Consider the following 16191-nt stretch of genomic DNA (forward strand, 5'->3'; position numbering starts at 1 on the left):
CGAGAGTTCATGGAGAAATGAATAGAACAAATTACAAGGTCACACAATAAACCTCTAAGCAAAACAACTCCTTTTATATATATTTTATTGTACAACATTACACATAACATATTAAATATACATTTCAGCTTAGTAGTACATTCATATAACCTATTACTCATGCTAACTTGAATACCATACGCCAAACAAGATTGAACACCATTATCAATCATGAAACATAAAACCCAATACCAAGGTCTATCAGTATGTACCAGACTTAAGCTGCAACATATTCAATTGACTGCTTGTGCATCTCTGTTACCCCCCAAGATGCTGTCATTGAAGGTTGCACCTGACCTCAGATTAGATAGCAAAGCATCACGACCAGACAAGACTACTTGGAAAAAGCCATCCACTTCCTTTGCAAGAAGATCTAATCCTTGTGAGAGCTTCTCTGTTTCTCTGCCAAACTTCTCAACAATTTTGACAAGTGATTCTGACTCAATGGTATCTACATCAACACCTTGAATAGTAGGATATAATTCCTTCACAGAGGAATCAACCGCTTCCAGCTCGCTCAAGACCATTAATCTCCCACTTGAAAATCTAACTCTAATTTCCTCATTTACAACATTCTGCAAACTTTTAAAAGCTGGAGCCCAAGAATGCATGTCAGCCACATCCAAGTCAAGCAAATTCTTTGTAGAACCTGAAAAAACCGCAGCAAACACACTGCAAACAAATACTGTCAGCGCCTTTACTCCATAAATAGCCTGCATCAAAACCTTCCCTTTGGCTGACTTTTTAACCTTTAGAAGATCAAGTGATCCCTTGAGATCCTCCAAAATATTGCCACATTTCTCAATCCTAGGATTTTGAGAACCAATATGCTGCCTCCAACCATCAAGTGAAGAACTGGCCCGAACAAACTGCTTTGAAGAGGATTCGTCTAAATGATGCAATGCGCACTGAAGTAAAAGCTGACCCTGGTTTAGACGTGATAACTCGGAACTAAATGCAATGCATACATCTAGCAATTTCACACTGATGTCCAAGTACACGTCTATCCATTTCTCATCCCAATCATGCACAGGAAGCTCAAGATTATCTATGAGGGTTTTAATGTCATTATGACTCTCACAAAGTGCCTGCATGGCCGAAGTCATCCAAGACAAGCAGAGGATTTCATCCTTGCTTTTGGGAATAAGCTTTTTCATCCTCTCTTCCAATTTTGCCTCAAAATTACATATTACTTCCAGCAGTTGTGGAGACAGCTTAGTGCCTTTGGGTGCTATCATCCTGAAAGGATTTCCAAAAGGGAAGAATGATCGGGGTGGGTCCTGTGGACGACTCATTTTAGCTGCTTTACTGAAACAGGCCAGATTAGAGAAGGTAAATAAAAAATAAATGAATAAGATTAAAGACCATGCCAATTCAATTATTTACAAGTCACACAAAGCAGTTGCAATCAAAAGAAAATTAACAGAAGGAAAAACATCTTTGCATAAAAAATTATTCGTGCACTGAGTTTCATAATAACTATGCCTGAGTAACATGCTCCAAGTTAGTATTAAGAAAGAGAAGGGAAATACAAAATTCAGATAAAAATACATAGATATTGTCACATAACAAGCCTCCTTAGCCACTCCTAACATCATTTCAGCCCCCTCTTCCACATCAAATGACCCCATTACATGATTAAAAATTTAGTTCTCTTTCTAAACTTTAGTGGTACCAATGGAAAATCCAACTAATCCTTAACAACCTGCCTAATAATAGTAAGGCAAATCTAAAAGGCACCCAATATCGAAGAAACAGAAAATCCAACTTCAGAAATTATAAATTCTCATCCCCTAGAAAATCCACAAGGGAATCAGAATCCAACTAGCACAAATTTCCTCACAAAAAAGGATAATAAATAAAATGAAAAATTTCCTCCTTCCACCCTTCAATTTCCCTACAAACCTGCACCCATTTACGCCACCACCCCCAAAAAAATAGTAAAAAATACAAAAATATACTCATCACTCCCTGGATCTTCTCATCAGCCATATATAGAAAGAGAAAATCCAGCAAATCTCGAAAAAAAAAATCAGAAAAAATACATAAAAAAAATTCATGTAAACCTCATCAAATATGCAAGATCGTTAAGCAAGAACACCGATTGAAACGACAGACTTCACTGATTATCAGAATTTTCAGTAAAAAACGGAAGAAAAGAAAAAGGAAATTATATTTGAAGAATAAAAACCGAAACGTTGGCGGAGAAATTGAAGGAGACAAGGAGTGAAAGAAGGAACCTTGAATGGATTGGATCGGAAAACGTGGATTAGGGTTTGAGTGGTTGTGTTGTTGTTTTGGTGGAAATTAGGGTAGAAGAGAAGAAGAGGAGGATGTGGTCTTGTGTTGTTGGTGGCTGGAGAGGGTGATGGTGATGGTGATGGTGATAAAGCTACCAAGTTTGGCCTCACAATCTGTTGATAATGGGAAACGTGTTATCATATTGTTGGTCTGTTTTTTGCCTACTTGCATATTTCCTTTTTTGTCTTGGTTTTTGTGGTGTGTTGCACAAAGCCCACTCTCCTCAATGAACTTTCTGTTTTTATTCCCAAACTCTTCTCACATTTGGTTAAGCTATTCTCACAAATGAGTATAGGTATCTCCTAACAAATATTTTTTCATGCACACCAGTCAATAATCAAATCATAAATTAAATACTTACAAAGTTTGACTATCTACTAATTGTGTTGAACCTTATTAGTTTACGGGTCACCATAATATGGAGGTTACTAATTGAAATATGATTGTTTTTCATCGAAGAACAAAAATTGAAAGAAATTGATTGTAATTTATAAATGAGTGTTATAGCAATATTATGTTTTGAGCTTAATCAAATAGTCTTACAAAGCCGAACAAGTCACAGCACAACTCTAGATAGCAAGACTCTTTAAGTATTTAGTTGAATGTTGAATATATGAGAAATTTATATGAATAATAATTTGATAGGGATGACTTACCCATTTAATATGATCTTCAAGCTTTTAATGGTGAAGGGACTATATTCCTCCTCTTAATAGTTCTGTGTTCCTTCTTTTTATCTGAACTTGTACTCACCTTTAATTGTCATGATTTTGAAACATTGTTTGAGCATTTCTCATTTACTAATGAATTTTAAGTTTCCTTTATCTTAGACTTATTTACATTTCAAGACCTTAAGAAACAAATATCATTACAAAGTGAAAATTTTAAAAGGGACTCTGTAAAGTCTAAGACATAAAGTATAAGTCATATGTGACCAAAAAAAAGTATAATTCATATTTGTAGTATTTCATCTTAGTTTAAATATTGATGAACTTTCTATTTGGTTGAATTTGATTCGTTTTAGAAAACTTCAATCACAAAGATTTTTGTTTTTGAGATGTGAAAATTAAGTTTTTGTGATCGATTTGAATTTTTACAGATAATTTTAGACAAGATAAAAATTAAGTCTTTATGTTATGGGTTGAGATGAAAATATTATCTTCAAGCAATTATTTTAAACGGTAGAAATTGACCTTTGTGAAGAAATCGTCAATGAATTCTAGAGACTTAATGCATTCATAAACCATCACATCAGTTGAGTTCTCTATATCAACGTACATATGACATACCTTTGTATTTGCTATAGTGGTTGAGATTACCACTTGATCATCAGGATCATCCATAATACTTACTACAGAAAGTAACAATCAATTGATTGGTTCGATTATAGGATTTGTCATTGCCACGCCACCATCACCAACCGCGACCACCTTCCACATGTAACATTCACATCTTCCTCCACCACCACCACCCCACCCTTCACCTTGTAATAAAAAATGTCGTACGATGGTGATTATAATCAATTTTCAAACTTTACAACAACGTTTTAGAACTAAAACAACAAAAACCTAATAATGAATTTATAAAACTAAAAATTAGTTTTGATTTTTAAAATTTTCAAAACATAAAATTAAAACCACCGTGAATGCAGCCTTAGTCTTTTGGTTAGCTAGTTCTTTAGATGAGTGATGGTTTTATCTTAGTCATCCTAATTAATAAGGTTGTTGTTCATTTAGTTGTAAGTCTTTTTAAACGACCACAAGGGAAAAAAATAAAACATCCAAATGTGAAAATCATAAAAAGAAAACGACAATATCAAATCAAAAGAAGAAGAACCGCCTCTAATACGACACCTCCATCACTCATAAAGTTGCATTGAATATTAAAATGAGTATTATAATCTCTTGTAAAAAAAAGTGTGTATTATTATGATACTCATCCTATTTGCAAGTTGCAACCAAACATATACAGACATGAGCTTACACGTTGTTTATTTACTTTATTTATTGCTTGAAAATACCGTCCGCAACGAACGAGCGTTGAAAATGAGGCAAGCTTATCTCAACGGCAACTTGATCGAACGGTTGATATGGATTGCCAGCTGAAGCAGCGTCATGGGAAAGGACAAGAGGCCGTTGAAGAAACGTCAGCACTCGACAAAACATGAACTGGCCCAAAGCCCATTAATTCTTCTCTACATTTCTTTTACCTTCTTTATTGGGCTGTAACGTAAGGGAGAGGGTACATCACCATTTCCATTCTTCCTACGATTTTGATATTCTTACACTAATTCTTTCATCAATTACTTTTTCACTTCAACCCTTTCTTAGGGTTAAATATGTTTTTAGACTTCTTTTCAAAAAAAAATATGTTTTTAGACTTATACACTGAACTAAAATGATCCTTGAATTGCTGTCAAAAAAAAATGATCCTTGAATTTGCTTACAAAAATGATTTACATAAGATGTCATATTGTGGAGCTAGGCATCTTTTAGCGGCAGTCATTTTACATTGTTTTAAAACCTCATATAGTATTTTTTTAGATTTTCCTACAAGATTTTCTTGTAAATTTTGCTTTGAAAATATCTCCTAGTGATTTTTCTTTGAAAATTATTATAGCAAAATTTTCATGTGATTTTTCTCACAATTTTCCTGCGAATATTTTTTGACTCAAAATCCACAGGAACATGCGAAGCAAAACCGGGGTAGCTAATTGTCCCTCACTATTTCATGGTTCAAATCTCGGAACCCTTTTTTTGTTGTTGTTTTTAGCGCCTAAAATTTCTTTGTTTTAAATAAGGAGTTGTGATGTCATAATGCTTATATTACAATTTTTATTCAAGCACAACGCACGTGGCAATCCTGGTCCGATGTAAATTGTTCATGTGGACTTTTCACATCAGTTTTAGTTCTTTAAAATTATTTTTAATCATTTTTTGTCATTCTCTTACTCGTTCTTCCTCTTCTCCAACCACCACGACACAGCCTCCACATCCTTCTCTAACCTTTCCTGATAGGACCTCCATGGTTATAAACACTATAAATAGTTTTGAATTATGTTAAAACGGATTGAGTTTTTCCTTGATATAAAGTTATATTCTTGATTTTTTTTTGTTAACATTAAAATCATCATACTATTAGTGCTACATTTTTCTAAATATATTTTTGCTTGCAATTATAACAATGAGCATTTGAGGCTATGTTTGGATACATACTCATACATATTCACATACAAAAAAACATTAGCCCTTACTTTAATACACAAAAAGTGTATCAAACTTAAGTTGAAATAAAGACCGGTTCACATTGAGTGGTACAAATGGCAATGTACGTGCTTCCTTCTTGGGAAATACTGTCCCTTTTTGTATTTCCGGGGAAATACTAATATTTGTCATCAGTTATTTTTTTCCACAAACACAAGATCCCTTGCCAAACAGGGTGTCTTCTAATGAAATTATCTGTACCCTCAAGCAAAGATAGTTGGGAAAAAGGTACCTTAGTTAGCATCATTTAAAGTACACACAATTACACATGTTCTGAAACGTGGAATGGCTTGAAAGATAAGCGTGTAATATCTGGCTGCTGAACTGAATTAGGCATGGAGCACCAACCTTTATTCCCACAAAAAGGTCCATTAACTGGCGTTTTGGCACATGAGAAAAAAGTGCTCAAAAGAAAAGGCGTGTGTCACTTTCTACCAAATAAATATGTCAAGAACCACAAGTCATGCTATCTGCTCACATTAGTCTGTTAATGATGATAGCACAAATGAATTAATGATGATGGCACAAATGAAATGAATATTTAGTTCAATTTTCAATTTCTAACGCGTTGTGTGTGAATGCAAATTTGTTGGGAGATATCTATTTATTCAATGTGATTTATGAGTATTAAGAGAATTAATCTCATGGTAGCTGGTTGTGGGGATTCCTTAGGAGAAAAGTGAATATTGAGTGTTTATACTATAACAAATTGCACAATACAGTGCATAATCATCTTATAATTGATTCTAAATCCTTATTTTGGTGAGAAGTTTATGTGAGTAATTTAATGTGTATATAATTATTTGAGAGAAAAAAAGCTGATTAAAATATTTTAATAAATGAATATGAGTTATGAATATTCACACCATCACTTTATTTCTACTCTATTTTTATGATTCATTCACACCACCACTTTATTTTCACTCCACTTTAAGATTTTGCCACTTTAACTTTATTGTGGTTAGAGTTGAGTTCAATAGAAATTTAAACACAAGTTATGTTTGGTAAGGAGAATAGGGAAGTTTGTAAGAGATTATGGGTAGGATGGGAAGAGATATTGATAAGAAAATTAAAGTGATTTTATAAGATATACAAGTTAAGAGTAAATGAGAAAATGTCCCCGAATGATAACTCAAATAGTAAGAGCTTGGTGACATACGGGTTGGGGCGGGGAAGGTCCAGAGATCAATCCTGATCTCTAGAGGGTGTAACTTATCTTTCCGACAAAAAAAAAAAACGTAAATGAGAAAATAAGAAAAAGAGAACAAGAGAAAATAAGTATGGAGAACCTCCTTCTTTTATTTAGTTGAGTAGAAAGGTAGAAAAGAGAGAAAATTAGCATTTTATGATACATTAATATTTAGATCTTTAAAAGTATGTTTTATATCTAATTATTTGTCTCTAATATTTGTAAATTTTTATGATATTCAATAATTTTAACATTTAATTTCATGGAGTTTTCAAAAAAAAAAATTATGGATTAATTTTAACATTTATATTGTTTAATTTAGAACTATTTTGAATTGAGATTAATTTCTATGTACTGAAAATGTATATAAGTTTTATATAATCATTCAATCACATTCTCTCTTTTATTAGTTCATAATTAATTTTGAATTTAATAATATTTAAAATATAAAATGAAAAGTTGTGTTTTAATAATTGTGTAAAACTTTTTACACAGTTAGCGCATAAAAATTAATCTCTTTTGAATTTTACACTTAACTTAATTAATTTTAAATTAATTACAATTGTGTGTATGTATAACAATTGATCAATATATAATAATGATCAAGTGTAAAAAAAAGTTATAGCCCTTTTCATTATTTTCATTAGCTAAAGGCAAAAAGTCATTTTTCTTTGTCTTTCTCCTCTAACAGACAGACTATTAGAATAGTGGTTCCTTGAAGGCATCCCTTTGCAATTAATTGTATTTGATTGATTGGAAGCAACTTTACTCTAAAATCTGGTTTGAATGGAGAGCAACACTTCACCATTCCCACTACTCAAGTGCCATGAAAATGATCAAAACCTAAGCACATGTGCCATCATGTTCTTTAATTTGAGAACGGTGTTTTAGTTCGTAACCCTTGGTATGAAAGTTATATTAAACTTTTAATTGAAGTTGAGTTGTATGAATTTATTTTAGGAGTTAAAACTCTCTAAGCAATTTTTTAAATTCAAAAAACTTAGGCTTTAATATGCTTTAGGTCCCTGAAATTGTAAAGGGAATCAAATTGAATCCCTAATTTTTTTTTTTGAAATGTAACTCCTAGAATTTTTTTTAATTAAATTGGGTCTAAAATGTGTTACAGTCTTATGTGCCCCAATTATTTCTGTCATCATTTTCGCGTGACTTTTACTAGTCCACTGTGTAGATTTTGTTTCTACATGTCTTTTTAATTATTTTTTCCTTTCCTCCTCTCCTCTCTATCTCTCTCACCCAGCTTCCTACCTTTCTCGTTTCTGAAACCCACCACACCTCACAATGCCGCCACACCTCTCTCCCTTCGCTAGATCAAGTTTGCTACTCCTCTTTGCCACGCTCGCGGCCACGCCGTGACGCTGATGTCTGGATTGCTAGCCATCACTACGCCAACGATGAAGGGTGGAAAAGAAGATGAGAAAGAAAGGGAGACCGAGAAGAAATTTTCCAACCCAAAACCTATTTTGTCAAGACATTTTCTTTTTCTTTTCTTTCTATATCTCTCTTCTCTTCATTTCATTTCCACTTATATGCGAGTGTGAATGAAACTTAATTCTTAACCAAAAAATAAATTACTTATGGTTATTTTAAAGAAAGCACTTTGGTTTAGTATTATTAGAGGTTATGTTTGATGTCTGTTGGTACTTTTATGCAAATAGACATTAACACGCGTTTTGTTTTACAAAAGTGGTAGAACAAAGAAAAACACCTTCAAACTATCGGGCAGGGCGCTAGTGGCATGTTGGAGAGGTCAGCGGACGACCACTTCTTGGTAGGAGTGTCGGGGATCTCTCCGAGGAGAGTTGCCCACCAACTGAGATTTCACTGACCCTAGCTAAGGAGATTCAAACCCTTGGTCTATAGAGGTAAAAGTTAAACCCGGAACATGAAGTCAGTTGTGTCAATCGATGTTGGCCACTAACACGTGCTTTAACATAAAAGTTAAAGAAGTTTTTTTAAGATTAAAATGAAAATTCATTTATGCGGTACTAGTATAATTTCAAAATTATATACTACTTCTATTTATCACGATTTTACTATATCTTTCTCTAAATCTATTTTGACATAGTTTTTTTTTAATATTAAGGGTAAGTAAGTCACACTTAAAGAAAATGACATTGTTGAATGGTTTATATAACTTACAGTTTGTTATTTAGCCGGATGTGGACACCTCTCGTGACCCAACATTTTTATGGGCTTTTGCCTTTAAAAAGAAAAAGAAAGAAATTGCAAGAATATTGTCACGCAAACAAACCACCTGTTGTCATTTAAGTTTAAAGTACATTGTTTAAAAAAAAAGGGCTTAATTGCAACTTTGGTCCCTGACATTTACAAAAGCCACGATTTTGGTCCCTCACCTAATTTAATTACATAAATCGTCCCTCACCTAACACTCTGTGAGCAACGTTAGTCATTTTGTCAATTTGCTAACGGAAGGAGGCTGAGGTGGATTAATAATCTGACGTGGACGACACTGGGGAGTGAGAGAGAGTCACATGGGGAGCACGTGACCTCCAACGGTCACCTTCTTTCCTTTTTCTCCTATAAAACAGAGGCAGCTCGCGTGTAAGGGTAAGGGTCCTTCTCCAACTACTGCAACTCGCGTGAAAGGCGAAGAAGCTTCTCCAACTGCTGCAGGTCCTTGGGTTCGACGGTTATGGGGGGATTTAGCGAAGGTTCATCTGCCTGTTATGGATCTGGAAGGCGATTCCACAAGTCCAAGCCACTGAAGATTCTTTGTGATTGCGGAGTTGAAGCTCTCCTTATAGCATCAGGGACACCATACAGTCATGGAAGGGTGTTTTATGGCTATGGATTGTACAAGGGTCCCCATGTGACTTTCTCTCACTCCCCAGTGTTGTCCACGTCAGATTATTAATCCACCTCAGCCTCCTTCCGTTAGCAAATTGACAGAATGACTAACGTTACTCACGGAGTGTTAGGTGAGGGACGATTTATGTAATTAAATTAGGTGAGGGACCAAAATTGTGGCTTTTATAAACGTCAGGGACCAAAGTTGCAATTAAGCCAAAAAAAAAGTTTAAAGTACATCACCGTTTCCATTTGAGAATTCTCTTCCTTAATTTTTGGCTTCTTTTTACTTCGGTTTAGCTTATCATCATCTTCTTTGGATAACCCCTGTAGAGGTGAAGAGGTTGTATTTAATAGGACAACAACCCAGTACAATAGTATACAATACAAGACAACACAATAACAATCCATTAAAACTTCACATGACATCAGTGCACGCTCCTTCAACCTAAACCAATAAATTGTTGACATTTTTTAGCAATGTCCATGTTTAAAATGTCTATTCCACCATAAGCCAGGCCCCAGGTGTACTAAACATTCAACAACCGGTGCTTCTCTCTAAATCATATGCTATTTGTCAATTTGGAGACTTTGGATAGTTCTAGTATGACATTCAGGTTACCGTTTTCTTTACTTGAAATGTTATTTGAACAATATGATCAAAAAAGAGTGTTTAATGTGGTACTTCAAATCAGATTAAAGTGGAATATTTAAAATGATGTATATCAATAAGGAAAATGTTACTTCACACAACTCTTGTTGTCGTGTTTAGCAAAATGAATTTTCTCTCTTCTTCTCATTTATTTCCATCCATTCAAATTGCTTAATTTTAATAGTAGTGCTGAATCGTGTCATTTTGTGTCGTGTAGTCTAGCACTGCTCATCAATAAATATAATATTCTAATTGAATCAGTATTTATATATTTATACTAATATTTTCTGTTAAAAATTTAAAATGCTAATAAAATATCTTACACCTCGAGTCATATGAGTTGAGATTCTCTAATGTGAAAACTCCCACATGTTTGTTTAAGTTGAAGTTTTGTGTCTATTTCTCTTCATATATATTTAATATGTGAGAGTCTTTGAATATTTATAAAAAGAGATATAAATACAATGTTCCACTTGATATTATGATATTATAATATAAGAAGATCCAAATTCATATGACTTATGAGCTAACTATTTTTATTTTAGGCTATTGACGGCAGCCCACAGTAGTAAGTAACTTTTCAAATATTCAAATTTGTGTTCTTATCCCTATTGAATCTCTAACTTACTTATCACTCAACACCGTGTTAGTTTATGAGTTAACTATTGACTAATAATATAAAAATTCAATTTTACCTTATATTTTTTCTTAAATACTGCTCTTTTCACCTCTACTCTACTATTTATCTTTCGCTTTTATAATTACATTTTTCACTTCAATTTCTCACTATCACCTCTACTCTACTATTTATCTTTCGCTTTTTTAATTACATTTTTCTCTTCTATTTCTCACTACTCAAAGAGGTGGATGGATACACCTTTTCAAGATGTCAAACCATCAATTTTCATTATATAAATTAGTGGATAAAATAATCATATGTTATAATAAAAAATGTGACTGGCTTATTAAACAATCAATCGAATATGTTCATAATCAACTCATCATTAAAATGTCTAGGATTTTAAACGATTATGACAACCACATAATGGTTGTGACAACAAGACAAGGTTATCTTTAGAATTGTTTTTGTCAAAAGTCTATAATAAGAGGAGCTTGTTAGAGCATCAAAATCGCAAATTGCTCTGCCAAAAAGCAACTTCAAACCGATGGAGAGCATATGCCATGATAATTAATAACTTTATTTTACTTTTATTTATCTACTGCAATGACTAATCACCTCACCACAAGTGCTGGCGCTTGACTACATGAGTATTAAAATATTTTATTTTCCCATTACTTACACAATTGAACAACACAGACGTAACTTTGAGACAATCAATAACCTCTAAAATTAACAGACATACTGATGCAAATTTCAAATCACATTTATAGCCTAATTTTAGATATTCCAAACAACATCTGAAGGAAACTGATTCTACTTTGTTCAGTTTAAGAAGTGTCAATATCTTTTATCCTTATCTCTTTCAAAAAAAATAAATATCTTTTATCCTTATCCAACATTGTCTTGTGAAGAGGAAGTTATCAATAATCTTTATTTATACAATAACGAATCAGAGTATAGTATACACATGAATATGAATCCCTAATTGGAGTTGGTAACAACAGGGAAAAATTTATGTAATAAGAAAAATAAATAAGCGATTAATCCTGCTTCAATTTTTATTTTTAATTTTTTGAGCTAGAAATAAAAATTAGCAAACTACTATAAAGACAAAAAAAAAGCACATAATTCTATTAAATTATCAGACTATTATCATCTCTACCTAATGGGGCTGATGATGATTTCTACCACTAACATCTTCACTTTGATCATTGATCCCTCCATTTGTCCTCTTATCTAAACTTGAGTCCTTATGCTCATGTTGATAATCATGGTGGGAACGGGAAGATTCTTCCCCAGTTCTGCGATCCTATAAAAAGAAGGAAAACAGATTTTGGTGAGTGTTAGATGTAGTATGTTTGGATCAGCTTCTATTTTCTCATAATCAACTCTAGCACCTAGAAGCTACTCATAGAAGCTTCTTCCCCAAAATTGATTTTGGTTTTAGAATCAATTATAGAAAGATTTCCGAACATTAACTATAGCAACGTTGAAGGAAGTTGTCATGAACCATAGACACTCTATATGTAATCAAATAGAAAAGTAAGCATTAGAATAAAGGGAGCAGATTAAATTCCAGATTACATGGTCATTGAGGCTCTGATACCATATCATTAACCAGCTATCCTATAGGCTTAAATCTGAGGAAGACGCATAAATGGTTTTACATTAAATTTCTAACAGATATCAACTGCTTTTAGACCAGATAAGGACAGTGTAAAGGTTAAGAAGGTAAGAAGAACATACATTATGGAATAACAGGTCATCTGCCTCAAGCATGTGGATCACATGTCCCATTTTAGGCCTCTTAGTTGCATCGGGATCAACACACCGAAGAGCAATCAGCAGGGCACGTTTAAGGGCCTTTGAAGATGGCATCTCAGGAAGCTTCGGATCAACTACTTCCTCGGATTTTCGATTCCCAACCATAGTCTTCAACCACTCTATTAAATTAACCTGCAATTTTTCCAACACACATAGTTAGCCCAAAAAAGTGAGAGCGCGTTTGGTTTACAGTTAAAAGCCTGTTTAGGATCTTGTTGCATTCATGTTTAACTCAACCAAACCACTAAACAAACATACATAAAGCTCAAAACGAACTATCTCTAAACTTTTTACTATTGTTGGTGATGATCTCTAACCTCTCCTTTTGGTCTACTATAATCAACAGGAGTTCTCCCAGTAATTATCTCCATGATAAGTATCCCAAAGCTATAAACATCACTCTTCTCAGTAAGCATTCCAGTGCAAGCATACTCTGGTGCCACATAACTACAGAAAGAAAAAGGGTGTGAGTCTATCTTCTAACCTTAAAAAAATTGAGTGGGATACATGAATTAAACAAAGAAAATGCTTAGCACGATCATACTAACCCAAATGTCCCCATCACTCGAGTTGTGACATAACTGTTCTCGGAACACAAAAGCTTAGCAAGCCCAAAATCAGAAACCTTGGAGTTCCATTGGCGATCAAGGAGTATGTTGCTCGATTTCACGTCTCGGTGGACAACCTTTGGTTCCAGACCCTCATGAAGATAGGCCAATCTGAAAAGATAGACAACAGGCACACTGGTAAAGAATCATTTATGCAATGACATTGATTCTGATTCATGCAGATTAATCACAAATTCGGTACCCTCTTGCAGTTCCCAATATGATGTTCATGCGTGTATCCCATGTCAAAGGGCTTACATCTCCAACATCCCCATGCAGCCACTGTTCTAGATTGCCATTGTCAACATAATCATACACAAGCATCCTGTAATTCAATACCATACTTTAAATCCTACTTCTCTTCAAACAAACGAAATTGATGCATCAATTTACTTTATTTATTATAAGAATGATAATATTAATACCTGTAGGCCCCCTCAACACAGTACCCAAGCAACCTAACAAGATTTTTGTGACGCACTCGACCAATTGCTTCTACCTCTACTTTAAATTCTTTCTCAGCTTGGCCCCTGAAAAAAAGTTAAACAAGTACTTATTTCTTAGAGCAATACAAAACCAGGACCAGGACCCAGGAACCTTCACTAGATAGCAACAGAAAGTAATAATAAAAACTGTCAGGAAAATTCAACAATATACAGGAGTGCATAACTCCTGACAAAGGACAACATTATCAATTTGGAAGAATAAGAACAAGGAGCTGAAAAGTAAAGTGGTTTTTTTCTTCACATGAGTGAGCCCCCACTTAAATATAACTCCTAAGGACACTAGATAAGGATAACACCAGAAAAAAGAAAAGTTACAAAGTAGAAACACTAGTTAAAGTAAAAGAAGAAACACATGCATACAACAAAAGGCCAATATCAGTATAACACCACCCAGGATAAATTTGGTTGAATCATGAAAATAATTGATTATTGAAGAGAATAAAGAACAATTATATGTCTTAATCATTTAAATTAATGAATATGCAATTAAATATTTTGAAATAATATTTCAAGCAAAGACTTCATCAAACTTATTTAGAGCCAAATAGAACACAACAAAAAAACAATCATTTGTTTTGTCATCCCCAGATTCACAATATGAATCGGCTATATATGTTTGGCTATCAGTTAGCACTTCAAACAGATGTTAACACACACTTCAAGAAAAAAAGTGAAAAAAACTCTTCTTCCTTGTTTTGACTCAAACCGGATCACCGTTGAGTTCAACAAAAATCCAAATTCCACATATTATGGATTGAGATGAAAGTATTTCATATTGCACTTAACTGGTATCCAAACACACTTTTTCATCATCGGAGAACCAAGTAAGGAAAGCCGGTTTCATGTAAGGTTGAATTTGCATCCCTAGGAAAACACTATCTGAACACTCATCTCATAACAGAAAATAATCCCATGTATGAGCCAAATAAATACAGTAAAGGATGCAGGCTCAACAGAAAAAGTACCACTCTAACATGACATCCATATACTATTAAATTAAACACTCCAAAATGGCAAATCCAATCAGAAACAAGCATCAAAGATCAAACATCTAGCACAAACTAACAGAGAAGGAAAGCTAGTGTTAATCTATCATCACCAGATTCATGTCAAGTTCAAGAACACAAAACAAATCAAAACCAAATGAAAAAACTGAAAACACATACTTGTTATTCAACAGGTTCTTGACAGCAACATTTGTACCATCACTGAGGACCCCATGATAAACAATCCCATAGCCACCTTCACCAATCACATTTTCCGGACACAACCCACCAGTGGCATCCTCAAGCTCCCTCAGTGTGTACCATCTCCCCCACCCAAGATGCGACACTTCAGGCCCAATCCCATTCCCACCACCAACACTGCCACTCCCAAACGACGACGTCGTTTCACACCCACTCACCACTGTCCCCTTGCTCTCCCCACTCAACACCCTCTCAGACTGCACCACCACACGGTGCTCCGCCTTCCCGATATCCACATGGATCTCCGGCACCTTCGCCTGCGTAGGCCGCCGGAGCATGTGGGGTCCCGGAAGATGCACGATCTCCTGGATTCCCTTGGACGGAGCAAGGACGCCGGTGGGTTTGTAATCGCCGGTGGGTTTGTAATCGCCGGCGACGGCGCGGCGGTGGCGGCGGCGGGAGACGAGACAGAGAGAGATGAGGAACAGGATGAAGACGATTATGATTCCGATGAGGATTCCGATTACAACAAAGAGACGAAGATCGAAGATTGAGGTTTTTTGGTTGAGCTGGGAATCCCTGAAAGCTCCATCGAAGATTGACATTGTTACAGAGCTGAGAGTATACTCGCCCTGATTGAAAATTTTCCGGCGAGTGAGACACTTGCAGTGTGCAGTGAAGTTCTAAAAACTGGGTCGCATATTCGCCGGAAAAATGAGAAGAGAGTGGATTTTCCGGCGAAGGAGGGTCTCACGGCGAGGTTGTGTGAAATGGGTCGTCGTGGTTTCGCCGGAAAAATCAGAAGAGAGTGAAGTTTCCGGTGAACGTTGTGGCCAGTTGTGAAGTGGAAATGCAGAGGGAAAAGTGGAAGAGAGAAAAGAAAAAGAAGAGAATTTGGAAAGAAGAAAGTTAGAAGGATAGAAAGAGAGAGAAAGGAAAATAAGAAATTGTGAGATAATAACTTAAAGTAATATAACAAGAGAGGAGCCTCATGCTTAAGCCAGCAAGGTGTGTTGAGGAGAATTGAATTTGCATCTTTATGTTCTGTAAACTTCTAGCATTTCTGATTCTGCTTTCTCTCTGATATTATTTGGCAGTTACGAGATTAATTTCATTGAGATTCTGAGATCAAATTGAGAAGATTAACTTATTTGAACAAATCATTCTTCAT

General features: G+C 34.7%; 2 protein-coding genes across 2 annotated transcripts; both read right to left on the minus strand.

Moving 5' to 3' along the window:
- Nucleotides 1-55: 55 nt before the first annotated feature.
- On the minus strand, nt 56-2551 carry LOC130728290 (protein BPS1, chloroplastic-like). Its single transcript, XM_057579718.1, has 2 exons — nt 2280-2551; nt 56-1347 (listed from the first exon to the last, which is right to left on the minus strand). The coding sequence occupies exon 2, from the start codon at nt 1332-1334 to the stop codon at nt 273-275; it is 1062 nt and encodes a 353-aa protein (XP_057435701.1). The 5' UTR covers nt 1335-1347; nt 2280-2551; the 3' UTR covers nt 56-272.
- Nucleotides 2552-11812: 9261 nt separating this feature from the next.
- LOC130728291 (probable serine/threonine-protein kinase At1g01540) lies at nt 11813-16082 on the minus strand. Its single transcript, XM_057579719.1, has 7 exons — nt 15000-16082; nt 13753-13857; nt 13530-13652; nt 13268-13438; nt 13037-13166; nt 12642-12851; nt 11813-12204 (listed from the first exon to the last, which is right to left on the minus strand). Exons 1-7 carry the CDS (start codon nt 15623-15625, stop codon nt 12058-12060), a joined length of 1512 nt encoding a protein of 503 aa, XP_057435702.1. The 5' UTR covers nt 15626-16082; the 3' UTR covers nt 11813-12057.
- Between the last annotated feature and the right edge of the window lie 109 nt (nt 16083-16191).

This window comes from Lotus japonicus, chromosome 1, assembly GCF_012489685.1.
Source record: "Lotus japonicus ecotype B-129 chromosome 1, LjGifu_v1.2".
Classification (NCBI taxonomy): domain Eukaryota; kingdom Viridiplantae; phylum Streptophyta; class Magnoliopsida; order Fabales; family Fabaceae; genus Lotus; species Lotus japonicus.

What these genes read in the sequence shown, in the direction of transcription:
- LOC130728291 (XM_057579719.1), bottom strand. Translation starts at nt 15,625, where the DNA reads ATGTCAATCTTCGATGGAGCTTTCAGGGATTCCCAGCTCAACCAAAAA. An exon ending in ATATTGGGAACTGCAAGAGG is followed by an intron (nt 13,439 to 13,529) that starts GTACCGAATTTG and finishes CTATCTTTTCAG; the next exon opens with ATTGGCCTATCTTCATGAGG. An exon ending in ATAGTAGACCAAAAGGAGAG is followed by an intron (nt 12,852 to 13,036) that starts GTTAGAGATCAT and finishes GAAAAATTGCAG; the next exon opens with GTTAATTTAATAGAGTGGTT.
- LOC130728290 (XM_057579718.1), bottom strand. Translation starts at nt 1,334, where the DNA reads ATGAGTCGTCCACAGGACCCACCCCGATCATTCTTCCCTTTTGGAAAT.